Source organism: Acinonyx jubatus, chromosome A3 (assembly GCF_027475565.1).
Source record: "Acinonyx jubatus isolate Ajub_Pintada_27869175 chromosome A3, VMU_Ajub_asm_v1.0, whole genome shotgun sequence".
NCBI lineage: Eukaryota > Metazoa > Chordata > Mammalia > Carnivora > Felidae > Acinonyx > Acinonyx jubatus.
The window spans coordinates 119,073,153-119,092,429 of record NC_069388.1 but is presented as its reverse complement, the minus strand read 5'-3'; the positions used below and the strand labels follow the sequence as shown (position 1 = coordinate 119,092,429).

The following is a 19,277-nucleotide window of genomic DNA, read 5'->3' as shown; positions in this document are numbered from 1 at the left end:
TGAACTTGTTTTCACATATACTGCTTATTTTCATCTGTATTTACTGTAACTTATGGAAATTCCCACTTATTGCTGGTGGGTTGTGTGTTTGTCAAAGGAGCCTGGGGCAATGTGGTTAGGAGATTTTTCTTTTGACACAGGTGAGGAAAGCTCTTAGCCATAGTCAGGGTTATTCTGTCAGGACTTAGAATTAAGATTGAGGAGAGGCTGAGAAGTTAGCAGTACTTATGGAGAAAATGAAGTGAGAAAGGGACTGCTTTACTTTTTTAAGTTTATTTATTTATTTGTGAGAGAGAGGGAGAGAGAGTGTGTGAGAGTGGGGCAGGCGCAGCGAGAGAGGGAGGCAGAAGATCTGAAGCAGGTTCTGTGCCAACAGCAGAGAGCCCGACATGGGGCTTGAACTCACAAACTGTGAGATCATGACCTGAGCCAAAGGCAGACACTTAACCAACTGAACCACTCAGGTTCCCTGGGGCTTCTTTGTTTTTAATTGCCCAGTCCCTGGACTCACTTCTGTTACAGGAGCAGACCAGAGGGTGCTGTACTCCTTCCTTTAGAGTATCGTTGTTCCTCACTTTCCTTGACGACACAAATGTCTGATAATTTCTCAGAACTTAGCCTTTGAGACATACTCATGTTTTCTGCTGTGACACCAGTAGAATAAAATTAAAAATGGCATCAAGGACCAATTCAGGTGTCCATTATGGAGTCGTATAAGGTCTCAGAGTATTCAGAGCCTAGGTGGTAATGAGAGACACCCACTAAGGGAACAAAAACAAACCAACCAATGCAAGTAACTACTGGCTAGCACCTGAAAAGGATACGTTAGGCTTTGCAGGCCTTGCTTTCCTGGCGCTCTTAAAAGATGATGCAGAAAATGATGAGACACCATGCTAATGAGTTTGGACATTGTCCTGTGAAAGCCACTGAAAGTTGTTCGGCAGGAGTGGTGAGGAGGTCCATGTCATACCAGTTATTTTCAAATTCTTTGTCAACACTTTATCTATTCTTACAAAATCTTTCTCAGAAACTCAAAATTTAACCTGGGTAAACACAAAGCAGCTCTAGCACATATGTGCACGCACGTACACGTGCAGGAACACAATCATCCCATGTGCTTTTTTTAAATTTATTTTGAGACAGAGAAAGTGCATGTGCAGGGGACAGGCAGAGAGCAAGTGAGAGAATCCCAAGCAGGCTCCACGCTGTCAGCGCAGAGCCTGACACTGGGCTCGATCTCACGAACCGCGAAATCCCAATCTGAGTTGGGACCAAGAGTCGGACGCTTACCTGACTGAGCCATCCAGGCGCCCCACCCCTTGCACTCTTAAAAGCAGTTTGGAAAGCTGAGCCTTCAATGCCTGGTGCAGGGGACTGATTTTAAGTATATCCTCAGCATCAAAGCACACACAGACCTGGCAGAGTAGGTGCTCAATATTTATCTACAGAATTCAAGTTCTTATAACTTAACTGGGACAGGCCACAAAATTGCCAAATAACTGGAATTTTTAAAACTCTTAGCCGTAGGTCATGAAATTCAGCTAACAGACTAATCCAAATGATGGACTGGCCATCATTGTCAATAGAAGCAATTTTCCCTGATTATTAACTTAAAACAACTGCCCTCGAGGCAAGCCAGTCTGCCATGTAGACACAAGCACACTGTAAGTCTGTTTTCCCCTTACCAAAAAGCCTTTAATGTTATTTATTTTTATGAGAGAGAGAGAGAGCACGCAAGATGGGGAGGGGCGGAGACAGAGGGAGACAGCTGATCTGAAGTGGGTTCCAGAGTCCAACATGGGGCTCAAATTCATGAACTGTAAGATCATGGCCTGAGCTGGTCAGATGCTTCACCAACTGAGCCACCCAGGCGCCCACCAAAAAGCCTTTTAGAAAATTATTTTACATTAGTAAATACCTAAAGGGGCACCATGCATTACACAAATGATAAGGAATTCATAAAAGCATTCATAAGAAAATTAAAGCTATGGCTCCTTTGTGATCTCCCTGCCCTTCTTAGAAATAATTCTTTCTCCTCTTTTATAGTGCTTTCAAAAAGCACTGACATTATTAGTCAGTAATTAAAAACAAGGGTACTTTCTTCATTTTCAATAGTAGGCTTTGGCAAGACAGTACCCAAAGTGTAAAACAGCATATTTTCTTAAAGCTAAATGCATTTAAAAGTAAAGTAGATACTTTTGTACATTTAAATGATTCAGCGCTTATACCCTTCAAACTGATTTGGGGTTATAGTTATATCCAAAACAGTCGGTCCACATTTCTCCATTTGGCCATGCCTAAACTATAAAATTATAGTTATCTTCCAAGCTGCCAAGCTGTGGTGAATGTAAAACCATACGATTTCCATGCTGTGGGAGCATATAAGAACAAGCATTAAATACTCCATTTATGGCAAAGATACACTATGAGGGAAGGTCCAAGATATTCACAGACACTTGTTAACCAAAGGGAAAGACTACACAATACAGTCTTAGACATGTAACAACCAACACCACTACCCAAGAAGCTCGCCCTCAGATCTCTAACAATGTGCTGTCACCTGAATGGCCATTTATAGAACTGACTTCTGTTTCAAGGACAGGGTACCCATATTGACAAAGGTGTTAACTGTAAAGCAAGTATTATTCAAATGTATTGGCATGGTTAATACTAGTTGATGTTACAGCAACTTTTTATGTAAGCATTTTATTCATTCAACCAACACAATGAGCTTTGGTTTCCTTATCTGCAAAATGGAGATACCTATCTTCACTGAGTTGTTAACATTCAATAAATGACAGCACTGTAGAAACTTCCCACGATGGTTAAGCACTGGGCTGGACACCAGAGGCATTAAGAATACAGAAAAGTCTCTGCTCTAAAGAAGCTTGGTCTTGGGGCACCTGGGTGGCTCAGTCGGTTAAGCATCTGAGTTCTGCTCAGATCATGATCTCATAGTTCGTGGGTTCAAGCCCCACGTCAGGCTCTGGGCTGACAGCTCAGAGCCTGGAGCCTGCTTCAGATTCTGTGCCTCCCTCCCTCCCTCTCTCTCTCTCTCTCTGCCCCTCTCCCACTTGTGCTCTCCCTCTGTCTCAAAACTAAATAAACATTAAGAAAAAAAGCTTGGTATCTATGACCACCTACCATCAAACAATTCTTGATATGGTTCAACTACGGATTTGTCTTTTTTCTGGGATCAAATAAGAGGGGAAATTTCAAGACAAAACACTGACATGTTTTACAAAAAGCTACAAGTTTATTCACATAACATATTCTAACAGGTATCAAAGTCTCAAGCAGGTTGTTTTGAATCTCAATTAAGAAATCACAACATTCAGCTTTAATTTAAAAACAAAAAAAGGGTGATGGTGGTTATTCATGGGTTTTAGTCCAAAATGAAAATGCAGAAAACGTTCATTTTGGTGGATCTGTGTTGATGCCGTATTTCTCCTTGAGAAGCTTCAACTGTTCTTCCTTCTTTTTTGTGTCCATCTTCTGAAATGCCTGAAAATGTGGTAAGCACCAAAGTTAACTTACTGACCTGTAGGTGAAATGAATTTCACCAATAGCACTAGCCAGAAAAGAACACACAGTACACTCTATCCGTCCACCCCACGGTACACTAATTCTTACATGGGCTCCCCGGGTGATGAGGACAGTGACTAGTACTTACCCTGTTGGCATTATAGTACAAAACCACCAGGTATCTGTTACAAACATTGAATCCTGAAAGGTGATCACATGCGTTTTTGGCATCAAAGATATCTTCATAGACCACATAAGCTGTTCCTCTGGTTTCAGGTGTGTTCCCCCTGCAGCGTGAAATCAGACTTAATTAAAATACACATTTACCCGAGTTTGGAAGGACAACAGGTCTGAGGTTGGTGTCGAGAATAACTACCATGACTTCCAGTCTTTGACAAAACCTCAGATGTGAGGCCTTCTGGCCAAGCACCTGTGATTTCATATGTGAGAGCATTCACTGGGGGTTGTGGCTTTCTTTAAGTTTGCTATGGCCAAACCAAGAAAGAAGGATATGGAGATTTCTACAGAAATTACGATTCCATGAAAGATTTTAAAGGGACGAAGAAGACTGGTATCTTGCAGAGTGCAAAGTGATTTTAGAATATAAAGAATTTCTTTGGGTTGAGTTCCATGGAGTTTTGTCACTGACCTGTGTTCCTGAACTATGAAACATGAATACTGGGCTATGGAATAGTTTCTCTTTATAAATAAACTAATAAATACTGTGGGGAAAAAAATTAGCCGGAGCATTGATAGCTGAATAACAACTGTCTTTTAAACCACTAACCAGAGAAGATTAAGGATAGTAAGTGAAGTTTTAAGTATTTTGAGATCAACCTGAACACCATTAGAGGAAATAAACATTATAGATAGGTATGCTGGATAAGCCTACTATTTCTTGAATTGAGGTAATTTTTGTTTTGTTTTGAAGTAAAACAGCTACAGGTTGAACTTGCTCTGTTGGGACTACTGCTGCAGCTGCCAAAGAACCAGCTTGAAACTGCCATGGTCTTCCGTGTACACTGTTCCAGTCTTTCTTACTTCCCATACTAAGAACCAGTTCCCAGTCTCAAGCTGAAAAGTACCGTACTTAGGGGTGATGGCTCCTATTAGTCATCAAAGTCTAGAATGAGGTTTTTCTTAGCGTGCATTTACGCAGCAGAACGAAAACTTAAGTTATTTACCACAATTACCCCGTTACTAGTCCCTTGTTTCTAAAGATTTTGATTTTTTACCGCACTATTAGTTTCAATACTCCAAGACAAGCCCGTCTCCATGTTTCTGAGCAGTATTCTACTAAGGTTTACCAAATCCATAAAAATAAAACCTATTTTGTGTCTGTAGAGCGGGGTGGGGTTGGAGAGACGCCCCTACCAAGATGGCAAAATTATGCTATCTAGGAAAACAGACAGCCATTAATCCTTTATGGCTGGGAAAGGATGTTCTCTAATGTCACGTTAACGTGGTTTCTCCCGCTTAGAAGATTCCCTCACTGCCTTTCTAAAATGCGGTAGTCAGCTCCCAGCTTTTCATACATACGTTAATAATGTATGCACTTTCATGCATTACACAGCCCTGTCTGGCTCGGGAGAAGGGCTCGGCTTTGGCAGAGACCAGAGGGAGGGCGTGTGCTTATGGCTGGGATTATCTGCCTGCCAGAGGAGAATGCTGGAAGGTCACTGGGAGTGGAAGCTGGACCTTGCTCATGGATTCGGAGCTGCTGCTCGTGTAAGTTTTCCTTGCCACCTCCTCTCTTCACCTCACCAGCTTCCTTCGGCGGGGAGGAAGGGAAGTGTGAAGAGCAACAAACTGCAGGCAGCAGATGGCCATGTGCTTGTCAGTGGGGGCAGTGGGCACAGGTCCCACTCAGCTTATGCTCCCAGTGTGATAAAGATGGACCCTTCCATCTGTGTTCTAGCCACCCAGTGCCAACTGTGGAATAAGGTTTAAGACTGTGGGCTGCCTCTCCGTCTGCCATAGTCCCTGCAGAGGGTCAAGAAAAGGTAGCAGGCCATGGGAAGGGGAGGTACCTCTTTAAATGTGACCTAGGATGTGGCTACAGTCTTGGGCCCCGGTCACAGTTTATGCTTCCTATAAAAGGGTTAGGAAGAGATACAGGGTGCTGGGGCGGTGGGAAGGTGCTGGTGTCACTGAATGCTTACGGGCTGTCAGGCTACAGAGGGATTTTGTAATAGTCCTCCTTACTCTCTGGGGATAGTCTAACAACTTTTGGACCTCTTTAAGTTTTCTTTTTTTTAATTTTATTTATTTTGAGAGAGAGAGAGAGAGAGAGAGAGAGAGAGAGAGAGAGAGAGAGAGAAAGAGGAGAGAGAGAATCCTAAGCAGGCTCTGCACTGTCAGTGCAGAGTCTGATGTGGGGCTCAAACTCACACAAACTCACGCGAGATCAAGGCCTGAGCAGAAATCAAGAGTCAGAGGTTTAACCAACTGAGCCACCAGGGTGCCCCTGGACCTTTTAAAAACAAATTTGTTTGTTTATTTAAGTAATCTCTACAACCAACGTGCAGAATCACATGCTCTTCCTACTGAGCCAGACAGGTGCTCCAACTTTTCACTTTTAATTTTTAATAATGCATTAGCTGGGGGGGGTGGGGGGGTGGGGAGCAATGCATTAGCTATGAAAGTTGGGGAATACCCAAAGAAAAAAACACTGCTCCAAAGATTTTGCCAAAATGTCTATTTTTCCTTTGGAATAAAAACATAAAAAAACCTTAATATTTTAGTTCTTGCTAACTGGGCAAAGAAGACCTTATATTTCATTTTACTTTCACACCATGCACCCAACAAGTGCTAATGAGCATTTGAAAAGTGGAGGTCTACTTTCTCCCACATATTCTCTCATACATCCTTTCTCCTGGAAGCTAAAAAACAAAACAAAACAAAACAAAAGCATCTCTTCCTCTCACATCTTAGGAACTAGAATAGGGATGGGCACTAACCCCATTTTAAAGATTCTCATCTCAAGTGTCCCAGCTCCTAATTAACAACCTAGTATCTTAACCATATTGTAACTTTGATTTTTAAAAGTATGTACTTACACCTACTGTAGGGTAGGCACTGAGCCAACATTATTCTCCTGATTGGTGGTAAATCTTAGAGTAGGAATAAGAAAACCTAATCATGTGACCACCTCTCTTGAGCTTCGGTTGCTTCATGTGTCAAATAACGTTATCAGGCTGTATCACCTGCCCTACACCTTACACGTTTTAATAATCGAAAAAGGTGAAAGGTATGAAAGAGCTTTAAAAAGTTCAAAGCACCAGGGGCACCTGGGTGGCTCAGTCAGTTAAGCATCCAGCTTCAGCTGAGGATATGATCTAGAGGTTCACGAGTTAAGGCCCAGCATCAGGTTCTCTGCTGTCAGCACAGAGCTCTCTTCAGATCCTGTCTCCACCCTTTCCCCGCTCACACTCTCTCTCCCTCTCTCAAAAATGAACATTAAAAATTTTTTCAAAAAAATAGAAGAGAAGCAGTAAAAAGTTCAAAGCACCAAGTGTCTGCTATATACCAGGTAGGCTGATCAATCATCCTAGTTTGCCCAAGACTGTCCAGATTTTGGCACTGAAAGTCCACATCCCAGAAACCATGGTCCTGGGCAAACTGGGAAGGCTGGTCACCCTAGTGCTAGGTGCCAAAAATGTGATAAAGCATGAACACAGCTAGGGAACAGAAAAACATCTGTTTCTTAATCTATTAATTTAGACCCAAGTTCCTGCACACCAAACTTTTATGAATTTATTCAACAAATATATATTGTGTTCTTGAGGTGCCTAGATGGCTCAGCTGGTTAAGCGTTGGACTCTTTGATTTCAGCTCAAGTCACGATCTCACTGTTCGTGAGTTTGAGCCCCACATCACGCTCTGTGCTGACAGCGTGCAGCCTGCTTGGGATTGTCTCCCTCTCTCTTTGCCCCTCCTCCCCTTGCTCTCTCTCAAAAAAATAAATACAAATTTACCAAATATATACTGTGTTCTTTCTGTATGACAGGCACTGGAAATATAATAGTGAAAAAGACAAGCATCATCCCTCCCTTCAAGGACCTTTATTCAAGTGGGAGAAAGATAAAGAAATAATTACAGACAAGAAATCTTATTAAGGAAGCAGACGGAGATGAATGGGAGGACAGGGGATTAAAGCTAGGGTGGTCAGGGTAAACCTCTCTGAGAAGGTGACGATGAGGCTGAGACCTGAAGAATGAGGAGCCAGACAGGAGATGAGCCAGGTGACAATCATTCCAGATGGAGGGAGCAGAGTACAAAGGCCCTGAGCTACTGTGCAGCCTTCTACACATGCCACTGCTTAATTATCTGTCCTTTTACCTTGGCTTTCTGAAACTCTCTCTAATCTCACTGTGGACCGTCAATCCATTTTGTAACACTTTCAAAGTCAAGTACAACCACTTTCTATATTATTCATTTACTTAGATAACTGGGGTGTTTAACATGAATCAGGCACAACAGCTGTCAACACAAAATGAAAAGAATATATGATACCTGCCCTAGGAGCTCACAGGCTGGCAGGAGAGACCAGGAAATACACAGACAACAACAAAATCACCTGTTAGGAGATGTTCACAGAAGGTGCTGTGGGAGCATAGACAGGGGTGGCTAACACACACAAGAAGGAAATACTCCATGACAAAGTGCTTTCACAGGAATGATCTAATTTGATCCTTACTAGAATTCCTTTAAGCACACAGGTTAGGAAGATTGTGTTTCATAAGTAATTGAAGCTCAGAGGGGTTAAATATTTTGCCCAGTTATATGCAACTAGCAAATGTCCAGTTAGTATCTGAACTTAGGTCTTACAACCAATTCAGTAAATTTATCCTACTGCCTCCATGTTAAAAACTGAAAGGCACTAGATTACCTTACATGTGAGGGTAAGAAAACCAAAAAGTGGGACACCTTGTCCAGGGTCACAGGGCCTGAAGCAGAATCTTCTTTCCTGACCTCCAAGTCAGGGGATCTTCTGTATGACATTCTTGTATGTCTAGGACAGGGTTTCTTAACCTAGGTTTCATGTACCCCCTGAAATCATATGCAAAATTTTGTATTCTTCTGTAGAAAGGGTCCAAAGCTTTCACCAAATATCCAGAGGACTGAGACTTCCTAAAGAGAATGGCTAGTCTATAACACTTCATTTCAATCCCTACTTGAGTACCAATGATGATGTATTGCTAGCACTTGGTTTACTTTCTGGAGGGACAGTGATCATTTCAAAGGACAGTCCTCAAGATCTCAAAGAGTTCTTAAAAAAAAAAAAAAAAAAAAAGAAAGGAAAGAAAAAAATCTCACAGAATGTTAAAAGCCAAGAAGAAGCTCTCAGGTCATTAAGGAAAATTTATTAAGAAAGAGATAGTCAGGGGTGCCTGGCTGGCTCAGTCGGGGGGGAGCATGAGACTCTTGATAAAAGGATCATGCTGAGTGTACAGATTACTAAAAAATAAAGAAATAAACTTAAGGAAAAAAACAAAAAGAAAGCCTTCCAAATGGACTCTTAGGTAAGTAGAATGTCAGTGGCTATGAATCTGAGTAGTGTCAATATTCAGTTTAGAATCAGAAGTTTTATCACTAAATAGCTGTGTGAATCTAGAAAGGTACTTGTACTCTGTGGGCCTCAAAATAGTCTCACCTGTGAAACAGTATCAACTCCACACAGGGCTGTAGTACTGGTCATGGAAATAAAAGCACCAGTTACAATAAATGGCATTTTGTAGATGTTCAATAAATACCATTTGAAGATATGAACACCAATTTTTAGATTAAAACACGAATTCGTGTTGCAATTATTCTCCCCTCTTTTAAATCTTCAACAGAAAAAAAATAAATTTCAACAGAAAGCTATAGCTGAAAAAGAAAAAAGAGAGCTGTAGTTGAAAAAAAAATCATTTTTTTCAGTTACTTGTTAGTTTATTCAGAAATTCTGAGTAAAGGAGACACCAAAGCAAATTAGAGTTAATGGACATAAAAAAACAGAGTATTGTATCTGACTTTACAAATAATAGTTACGCTATTATGTTAGTTCTTTCTTTTCCCACCCATTCCCCTGAAACCATTCATCACTGCTTCAAGCCTTCTCTAATTTCACTACTATCCTTGGCTCTCACTGAGCTGGATCAGGAGGGTCTCATGTTTTTCCATACAAAATGAATAAATAAATAAATCTCATTTCTCAGATTCCAATCTATTTAGTCTCTAGGCTCTTGGTTAGACCCTGTTGTCAGCTATAATTGAGATTATACAATCGTTTTCCTGAAATGACATTTCAAAAGTCTCAGTAAGACTCACACTCGAATTTGACGAATAGGTCCATATTTTCCAAATATATCATACATTTCTTCAGCTGTGATTTTGTACGGCAAATTTCTTATGTATAAAATCCGATTTACTTCAGGTGGAAGTCGAATCTAAAATGAGAAATATGTACTATTATTGTAATCAGGGGCAGGAGCGCTACCACCTAAAATAAACTTCTCATAATTATAAATTCTCACAGTAAAACAAAAACGAAGACACAACAAACATAATAGTCAAGAATAAGAACTATTAAAAAATAATAAGTATTATAATCTGAAATTATTTTCTGAAAATAGCATGCTTTTCAGAAAATCAACTGGGCTCTCATTTTAGGGAGTATGCTTTCAGGCAGTGCAGTTAAACACAGATTTCCAACCTCATTTAAAAGTCCACAATACCTTAGACACATAGGGGAATGAAGGGAACTCTTCCTGTTTCTTACACAATAAAACTCCCACTGATGACTCTTATCTGGTCTTTTTAAGAACCTGTTACATTAATGATATCTTCTCCCTCTTGAATTTAGTGTTCCCTTCACTATGACCTTCTACTATTCCTCCAATGAGCAGCTGCTTATATCCTGCCAACTGTTACACAAAACTAAATACTTATTTGGATCCCTCGTTGTTCATTCATCAATATTTACTGAGCACCTTCCTTTTGTATATACCAGGCTAGGTATTAGGATTAAACAGTGAAGGAAAAAAGACAAGGTTTCTGCCTTCCCTGAACTTATTAGCTCTCTACTTATTATCCTATTTTGTTTTTTTTCCCCCTCTCAGTCAAGCATCTGGAAAGATTAAGTTTATACTCACTACTTCATATTCTTTCCTTCACTGATACACATCAACGTACCACAACCTAGGTTCCACCCCAGCACTACGACGAAATGCTCTTATTCACTAAGACCTCTTCACTGCAGTGTTCAATTCTCATCACACTTAACTTCTCTGGGGCTTCTGACACTGTTGACTATTACTTTCTTGACAACAATGACACTATTTCCTTGGCTTCCCCCTAACTGTCTGGCTAGTTCTTCTCATTCTTGTCCTTAACATATGCTCTTCAACAGAATTTTACTTTTAGACTTTTCTTTTAAGTTTACTTATTTATTTTGGGGGGGGGGGTGGCAGAGAGAGAGGGAGAGAGAATTGCAAGCAGGCTCCGCACTATCAGCATAGAGCCCCTGAACCACGAAGTCACGACCTGAAATGAAATCAAGTCGAACACTTAACTGACTCAGCCACCCGGGCGCCCCCAGACTTTTCTTTACCTTTGTATACTGTCCTTAAGTCCACATTCTCTTTGGTCTCTTAACGACAACACGTGGTTTCTACAGTAAGTGGATGACTCTTCAATATAAATCTCCCATCCAGGGTTCACTCCTGTGTTATTAACATATTCAACTACACACTGGATATTAATTTGCTCAAAACTATTAAGCTGGCAACTATTTCAGACATTAAACTAAGTGCTGTATGAAAGGAAAAAGAGGAGGGGCACTGGGTGGCTCAATTGGTTAAGCAGTGGACTTTGGCTCAGGTCATGATCTCAAGGTTCATGAGTTCAAACCCCACATCAGGCTCTCTGCTGTCAGCACAGAGGCTGCTTTGGATCCTGTCTCCTCTCTCTGCCCCTCCCGTGCTGGTTCCCTTCTCTCTCTCTCTCTCTCTAAATAAATAAATAAACTTAAAAAAAAAAAAGAAAGAAAGAAAAAGAAGATACTTCTTCCTTGCCCTCAAACTAGTAGTAGTGACAAATGGTAAACAAATAAGTATAATAAAGTTTTAGATTTAAAATTCAAGACTGCCTTCAAATAGACAATCAGCACTGCCAATTATAACACACGTCTCTAGTACATCTGCTTTCTCACTCTGTAAGACACTGTATCACACTTACTCTTTTCTCCTCAAGCCTTACCACCACCACCCCTTCTAACATCTGAGTTGGGCGGTAACCTCTTCGCTGCCCATCTCAGGAGATGATCTTGGCTCTTCCTTATTGAAAAAATATATGACTAAATGGTAAGTACCTTATAGTCATATCACTAAACCCATCAATCTAAATTCATCCATATCCACCCCTCTCCCTCTCATTATTATGCCAACCTTCATCTATTCAAAACCTTAACTCCTGAACTTACTTCATCTTTCTCCCACATCATCAGTTTCCCCCACACTACTGAATCATTCTCTCTGGCATGCAAATACACCTCGTATCACACATCTTGAAAGAGAGAAGATATCAACCATCATCCAATCTCTCTGCTTCCTATTGACATGAAAACTTGTGGAAACAGCTGTCTCCATTTTCTTAACTTTCATCCTCTTTTCATCCCACTGCAACCAACCTTTCATCCGCTAAGATGATCATCAAGGTTACCAAAATTCTGCATCTCACCATATCTAATTATGTCTTCATTACACTATATCTCTCAGCCTTATGGCTGACCTACCATCTCCCTGGGACTACTTTTCTTAGGTTCCCATATAACACCCCATTCTTTAACAGAATGTAAACAGAAGAACGCTTTTATTCACTGTTGTATCCACAATGTGTAGACTATGTCAGGCACAAAGTAGGTATTCAATAAATACAACTTCTCAGTTGTTTCTTATCTCGCAGTTTTGGTATACAGTCGGTGCTCAAAAACACTGAGTTAAAACATTAATCAAGGATCCACAAAGCTCCATGACTTGAGGAGAATCCCAGGCTCTGGTTGCCTGTGAGCTATTAGGTTATTTACTGGTGACTCGTCTGTGCTTTTGACTTTTGGGTGAAGATCCTGTCGTTAGTTCGCGGGTGCAGATCAAGCAACAAAGGCTGTAGGATTAACACTATCGCTGACACCAGAATAAGAGACCGAGAGAACTCTCAAAAGGAGTGGACGCGGAAACGTGGCTCAGGGAGCATATCCGTAAGGATGGGGCTAAGATGGAACCCCCAGTGATAAGATAGCAAATTGTGGGCTACCCTGGCCCGGGGACCGAGGAAGGGCAAGATACACAGCGCCACGCCGTTGAGAAAGTCCAACAGCGAAGTCCTCCCCCTCTTTGGCAGAAGGCCCCGATACTCACGTTCGCCCTCTTGGCCGCTTGCATCGCCATCTTGGCGGGCTGATAAGGTTACCGCAGCAGACACTGGAATTCCTCCGGACACCCCCGGAGCTGCTCTGCAAGACCCCAACACCGCGTCAAACGCAGGACATCAACATCCACCACCGGAAGCTCTAAAACACGCCGGAATATCGCCGTCTCACGCCGAGACGTGCTTACGTAATATCCCCTTTCGAAAAGACTCCGGGGCAAAACGAGCCTGAGATGACAAAGAGGCGGGGCGGATAGTTGAAAGGTGAGGATTCAAGACGGGGCTGAGCTGTGCACCGGAAAGGGCGGGGCCTGGGCTTAAGAAGGGGAGGTGTTCCTGTCACGGCAGCCCTGAGCAAAGGAAGCTGGCCGGAGGGTGCGGGGCCTGGCCCCTGTGGGGCGCGCGCGGCGGTACCCAGGGACTGGTGTGTGGGCCCGGTCCTCCCGCGCTGGGCAAAGCTGGGCTTACGGGGTTGTGGCAGGTGGGGTTGTGGCCGACCCTGTCCCCGTACCCGGAACCCCCGACCCTGAAGTTGAGCACTCCTGTAACGCCTGCGGCGACGCCAGCCCCGACCCCCACCTCATCCCCGCCCCGGCTGCCTCAGTCAGCGATATGGGGCCGCCGAAGTGAGAAGGCCGCCCTTTAGCTCTACTTTCTTTTTATTTCCCTTTACACGGGTCAGTTGACGAGGCCGGGGAAGGGCCAATGGGTTACAGAGCGGCCAGGAGTCGCACCCGATCTCCTTCCTGCGTACTGTGAACTTTGTCCAAGTTTGTCCTGGGAAGGCCTGAGTACTACCCCCTCCTCCTTCATTGCGGCAGTTCCAGGACGATTTTGCCCACGTTCTTGTTGCTCTCCATGTATGCATGGGCCTCTTGGATCGCAGTCACGGGGTAGACTCTGTCCAAAACCGGCGCTAGACGTTGTGGGCTCTCCGTGGAGAAGTGGGGCAGAATCTGTTTTGTGAAAGCCTCCACCAGCATTTGCTTGTACTTAAAATAAGGAAAAGGAGACCATCAGTCTAGACAGAGGCTTTACCTTGCTACTCCCCATCCTGCTTATCTATTAGCTTTTGTGCTCTATCTGAAACGTGTACACATCTGAAAATGCACACAGGGGTACCTAACTCCTTTACTACCAGCTTGTATATGCATGCCCCTAAATGTATAACCACTCTTCTGTAGCAGATAAAGACGGAATCCTGGACTAAAATATTAGTGGCACAGACCACAGGACTGTTTTTAAGGGTTTAAAGCAGGAGTTGGGCCACAGAACGGGCTTCTATAGGCTGAGTTCAAAAGGGATGTTTATGCTCTGCTATCCCACAGGTGTGAAAACGTAGGTTGGGAAACATTCCCAAATCTGGCACCTGCTAAAGTGCCACACAGAGAAGGTTTCAGTAATATATAATATATTGAAGGTCCAGCCTTAACTAACCTTACTCACCTAAGCGGCTTTATATCACACTGAAAAGAGTTCTGCCTTTGGAGACAACCCTATTTCCTAATATTGTCAATGCTTCATTCATTCTGTTACAAAGGTTAAATAATATGTGAGGGATTAGTTACCTTCTTTCCAAGATGTTGAGACTTCTGACCAATTTTAATTAGTTCTGTGAAAATGATTACTTATTTATCCATAGCGGGGCAGGTTTCTACATGGGCTGTCTAACAGAAGATGTGTCAGATCTAACTTTTTTGTAGTTATGTAAACAAATCACACTTTTCTGGGCAATAAAATCATGTTTTCTTTTCATTCATCATTCACCTTTTCGTCCCTTGATCTCAGCAGAGTGGTGATCAGACTTCCTCGTTTAAAAAGTAGCTTTGAAAGTAGAGGTCCGTTGATGTCATTTCCTCCCATCAGACCATAGAGAACCCAGCGACCGTCAAGAGCCAGGCAGTTGACATTTTTCTCCCAGTAGGATCCACCTATGCAGTCTAGAATAAGGTTGGCTCCAGCACCTTTCACATGAAATACAGATTTGTAGTGCTAGTCAGACACAGAAAGCTTTGTGCAAAGTAAGATTCCATGGTATATTTGTGAATATATGGATATGTACATGTATACAATGTATAGGTTAGAACTAGGAACATTGCTCAAAGAAACATTGCTGTAAATGGAGTTTAGATAGCTGAATTCTATCATACATATGTGCTGTAGTTCATCTTTTATGATTCCTAGCCACAGCAAGAGGGAAATGGGGCAACACCATGACCTGGTATCTCTCTTGATCCCCATGTAAGTATAGAACCCACTGGCACCCAAGCATGAAAGAGAAAGAACAGGGGAAATCCACCCAGTCTACAGGGCAGGCTAATTCACATCTAAATTATGAAGTGTCTGTACTGGGTTGTCTGAATCATTTTACTAGCTTTGGTTTCATCTCTCCTTTTCGACTCAAAATGGAAAAGGGATGACCCCAAAATATACAGATTTGGCTTTGGAATACAGAGGCTTACCCATTTGGGGAGCTACCATCCTACCCCTCCTATGACCAGCACTAAACTGGTCTCTGCCCTACGCTCCTGGTAACTCATTGCAGAGTGACTTGGCAGAAGAGGTCCTGGATAATTCCGGGCCAATTCTTTGGTTTATCCAGTTTTTAAAATGAGTAGGAATCCTATCGCTTACAAGAATGCACACAGAAACATTTTAGTCCTAAATACTGTCTGCCTGTCTCCAGAGGTCAAACACCAGAGTACTAGAAATTGGCCAGGGCAGCTGTTGGGCATTTAGCAGAGGCAAGACAGATCCAGAGTACTGGCAACCTTCAGGCTGGTGAGGATTTTGTTTAATCACCTCTGAAATTCCTGTTGATCTGCAGAAGCTATTGTTTACCTTTGGTGAATTTCAGTGTTGCTTCAGAAAAATCCTCTTCTTTGTAATTGAATCCAGCAGCTGCTCCAAGCTTCTCTGCCATCTGAAGCTTGTGCTGGGAGCCAGCTGTGACTAGAGGAATAGCTCCAGCCATCCGGGCGAGTTGGATGGCAGCTGTGCCCACACCACTTGATCCTGCATGGATTAGCACAGAGTCTCCAGCCTGAACGTGTCCTGTGACACAAAGTACAGGAACCATTCTCTTTACTTTGCAAGTGTTACACATTCCCCACGCAGGCATATTCTGCCACATGTGCCTGGCCCTGGACCACCGAATGCCAAATCTCTTGCTCTCTTCAGAGTGCTCGACAATTCTTTTTTTTTGTTTTCCTGCCTCTTGTCAAAGTGGGAAACAACCTTTTGAAATAGCTATTAGCAGCCACATCCATAATCTATATTTTCCTTATGAAGTAATACCGAGATGCACATCTCTGACATATACCTTAATAAGTAAGAAGTAACTGCTCTTCCCACTGTCACCACCTGACGCCAGTCCCTCTTTAGTCTGAAACTGGCCTCCTGCTGGTCTCAGTGATCCAGGCACCATGGACAGCCACCAGGCTTCTCTTCCTGAAATGGAGCTTTCATTATGTCACTTTCTCCTCAAAATCTAAAGTGGTTCTCAGTTGGCTTTTGCATCCAGTCCAGACAATGTGCCACTCAAGGCCACTACAACCCAGTCCGAGTCTCATCTGTCACAGATAATAATCATTGTCCTTCACTCTGAGTGGAGCAGCCAATCTCACCTTGACACTCTCTTAAGCTGCCTTGGCCTGCCTTCTGTCCACCTCAACTTTACTCACCCTTCAAGTCCTTCTCTTCCAGAAAGCCCTCTCTTACCACGCTTACCCACACTAACTGTTGCCATCTGGAGTTTCTATTGTAGTTAGAGACAGGGCCACCTGCTGAACTCTACGGTTCTATGTGCATGACTGGTCTTCCCAGTTTCACTGAGCTCCCTCATGGCAGGGACCAAGTCTTCTTAGGCTCCCTCCCATCAGAGGGATTGGGAAGAATAAAAGTTGATTGAATAGCCCCTTCTGCTGCATCAGGCTCACAGAGAGAAGCTCAGCAGGACTGTGAGCAGCTGGGACTACTGGGGGCCTACAGTGTGAAGATGTGCACAGGCCTTCTATCCAGTGCTTTCCAGGCTCCATCTACCAACCATGATTTTCAGCCTCAACATCAGGCCATTGCTAACGTGGTATGAGGACCTGATACTACCGGCAGTACATTAGGGTGGGGTGCTGGGGTTGGGTGTGACTCAGTGGCCAGGCCAAAACTGCTTCTGAGGGCTGCTGGGTTTTGAGGTGGCTGAGTCAGGAAGTAACTAAGCCACACATGGAGCGAGCACGGTGCGGGGGACCTCCTCACCCAAGAGATGTAACAGCTGGAAGGCGGTAAGCCAGGCCTCTGGGATGGCTGCAGCCTGGGACAGGGTCAGTCCTGCTGGAATAGGCATGAGGAGCCCTTCAGAGACAGTGACATACTGAGCCTGTCCCCCGCCAGGCAGCAGAACCATGACTGGGTCCCCAATCTTCCAGTGCCCCTGGCAGGCGGGCCCCAGCGCCGCTATGTGTCCAGATGCCTCCAATCCCAAAATGCTGCTGGCTCCCGGGGGTGGGGGATACTGGCCTTGTCTCTGCAGAAAGAGGGGTGCACTAAGTGGTGAGCATGATCAGAAATGTGTGTGTCACCATCCCTGGCTCTCTTCCAATGGTCCCTCTTTTTCTCAGAAAAAACAGGATAAAGTCAGGTTTTGCTAAGTCAGCACAGGAGACAGGAGAAGTAATTCAGATACTGTAAGTCACATAATAGGTGGATGTCAGAAGTGGTTGGGTCCTTAGCTATTTACTTCATCAAAACACCTTGTTTTACAAAGAGAGAAACTGAGACCTGCACAGGGAAATGCCTTGTCCAAGGTCACAAAGTAAATCAGTAGCAGGACGAGGAACAAAACCATGGACTCCTTAAAGACAGTTTTCATATATCAAGTGCCAGGCTTTGTACTCACTCACTGCAAGCCTCAGAAGCCTCTGACTGGAGGTTTCAGACCAGAGAGGCTGAACTAAGACTGCTCTAGAACCATTTGAGGAGCTTTTTCAAAGTACATATGCCTGGGTTGTGGTAATGTTTATTTTGGAAAAGTGGCCCAGGTGATTCTGGCACACATTTCTCAATTACCCCAATCAATGCAACTGTCTCAGTTTAGTGCTTCAAAGAGCAGAAAAAAGAAGATTCCTAGAGTACAGTCCCCTGCCAGCTCCAGGACCCTCAGAGCTGAAGGAATGCAGAACTTTGGAGCCACACCAGACCTCAGTTTGAATTAGAGCTGCCCTGATTATTAGTGTTCTGAGTATTGCTTAACCTCTCTGACTCTCAGTTTATCTATATAATACAAATGGTAAACAGGGTTGCCAAAAGAGTAAATGAGATAGAGCAAGGCCTCACACACACACACCCCACACGCTCAACAAATGGTAGTCCCCATCTCCTTATGTGGAAGCCTGAGCAGGTAATGGATTAACACAGAGTAGATGCTGCTTTGCCAATATCCCTATATATTGTGGAAACAAAGGAGGCTAAATGGTTCTTTGTCTTAGAACCCCCGGCACACATTCTGCAAACATATCATGAAGACTGTTACTGGCAGTGCCATAGGTCATTCCTTTTATCTGTCTGGTGAATCTTTCTTGAAGGCCCTGAAGCCCCTCCCTGACCCCTGGGTACCTGGAGTAAGTCTGCCCGGTTCAGGGCGCTGGCCGCCACTTTCAGGAGGACTTCACTTTCTACTGGGCTGGGCTTGGCCACCTCCTTCAAGTAAAGGTTTTCTGGTCCTCCCGGCTTGTCAAAGTGCACAGCTAACATGTTCTCTGAGGACACTGTAGAAGCAAGGGAGGGAGCCCGAGGTCCTTCGGAGAGCGCAGCGCCTAACCAGACGCTGCAGCGCCCCCTGCCGGCCAGCGGCTTCCCTTAAAAAGTGGTCTCCAGGACGTCCGGCCCGCGCCGCGCCCCGCGCTCCTTCCCTGGAGGTCCCAGCCTCCCGCACACGGACCCCCTGCAGAGGACTCTGGTTAGGCCAAGGTGGCGCTGTCCCGGCTAGGATGCAGCGTAGGGGGAAGACACAGAAGAGCGTGAGGCAAGTTGCGCTCCCTCTGAGTTGGAACCCACCCCCACCCCGCCTCACCCGCCCGGGTGTGAGTTCCTGGACACTTACTGGGGCCGGGCTCTCCGCTGCTCCGCGCGGCGCGGTCCTGCGCTCCCTCGGGTCCCTGGAGCAGAAGAACCCTGGAGTCCGGGACTGCCTCGGCCGCGACCGCGAAGGACGGCTGGACTCCGGACAGCGCCAGGGGTGGGACTGACCTGGACCAACCCTCCTCTTCCTTCTCCTTCTCCCCCACCTTGCAAAGATAGTGATAGCGAATCAGATTCTCTATTCATTTGAGCCTCGGAAACTAGTCTTT

The 19,277-nt window shown here is 44.1% G+C and overlaps 3 protein-coding genes across 7 annotated transcripts in view; 1 reads left to right on the top strand and 2 right to left on the bottom strand.

The window, feature by feature from the left end:
* The window catches only part of FKBP1B (FKBP prolyl isomerase 1B), a 21,907-nt gene extending 11,850 nt beyond the window's left edge, over window positions 1–10,057 (top strand). For 2 of the 3 annotated variants that reach the window (XM_053201179.1, XM_053201178.1), the window contains 2 exons: window positions 5,099–5,253; window positions 7,360–10,057. In XM_053201179.1, coding sequence (XP_053057154.1) covers window positions 5,099–5,253; window positions 7,360–7,531 — 327 coding nt within the window. In that variant the 3' untranslated portion in view covers window positions 7,532–10,057. Of the gene's footprint in view, window positions 1–5,098; window positions 5,814–7,359 lie in introns of those variants that run through there. The other variant, XM_027033285.2, reaches the window with a different exon arrangement.
* Window positions 3,235–13,100, bottom strand: SF3B6 (splicing factor 3b subunit 6). The gene is made up of 4 exons (XM_015084921.3): window positions 12,924–13,100; window positions 9,838–9,956; window positions 3,674–3,812; window positions 3,235–3,504 (listed from the first exon to the last, which is right to left on the bottom strand). The coding sequence occupies exons 1-4, from the start codon at window positions 12,951–12,953 to the stop codon at window positions 3,415–3,417; spliced, it is 378 nt and encodes a 125-aa protein (XP_014940407.1). The 5' UTR covers window positions 12,954–13,100; the 3' UTR covers window positions 3,235–3,414.
* On the bottom strand, window positions 13,022–19,277 carry TP53I3 (tumor protein p53 inducible protein 3). 3 transcript variants are annotated; one of them, XR_003412314.2, is made up of 7 exons: window positions 19,031–19,275; window positions 18,544–18,695; window positions 17,188–17,455; window positions 15,775–15,987; window positions 14,701–14,897; window positions 13,668–13,925; window positions 13,022–13,161 (listed from the first exon to the last, which is right to left on the bottom strand). XR_003412314.2 is itself a non-coding variant. In XM_015084911.3 (6 exons), coding segments are annotated over exons 1-6 (975 nt in total). In that variant the 5' UTR covers window positions 19,032–19,277; the 3' UTR covers window positions 13,561–13,742. The 3 variants fall into 3 exon arrangements, 2 of the variants coding, with proteins under 2 accessions (XP_014940397.2, XP_014940387.2); XM_015084911.3 differs by lacking the exon at window positions 13,022–13,161 and having other exon boundaries at window positions 13,561–13,925; window positions 15,775–15,948; window positions 19,031–19,277; XM_015084901.3 differs by lacking the exon at window positions 13,022–13,161 and having other exon boundaries at window positions 13,561–13,925; window positions 19,031–19,274.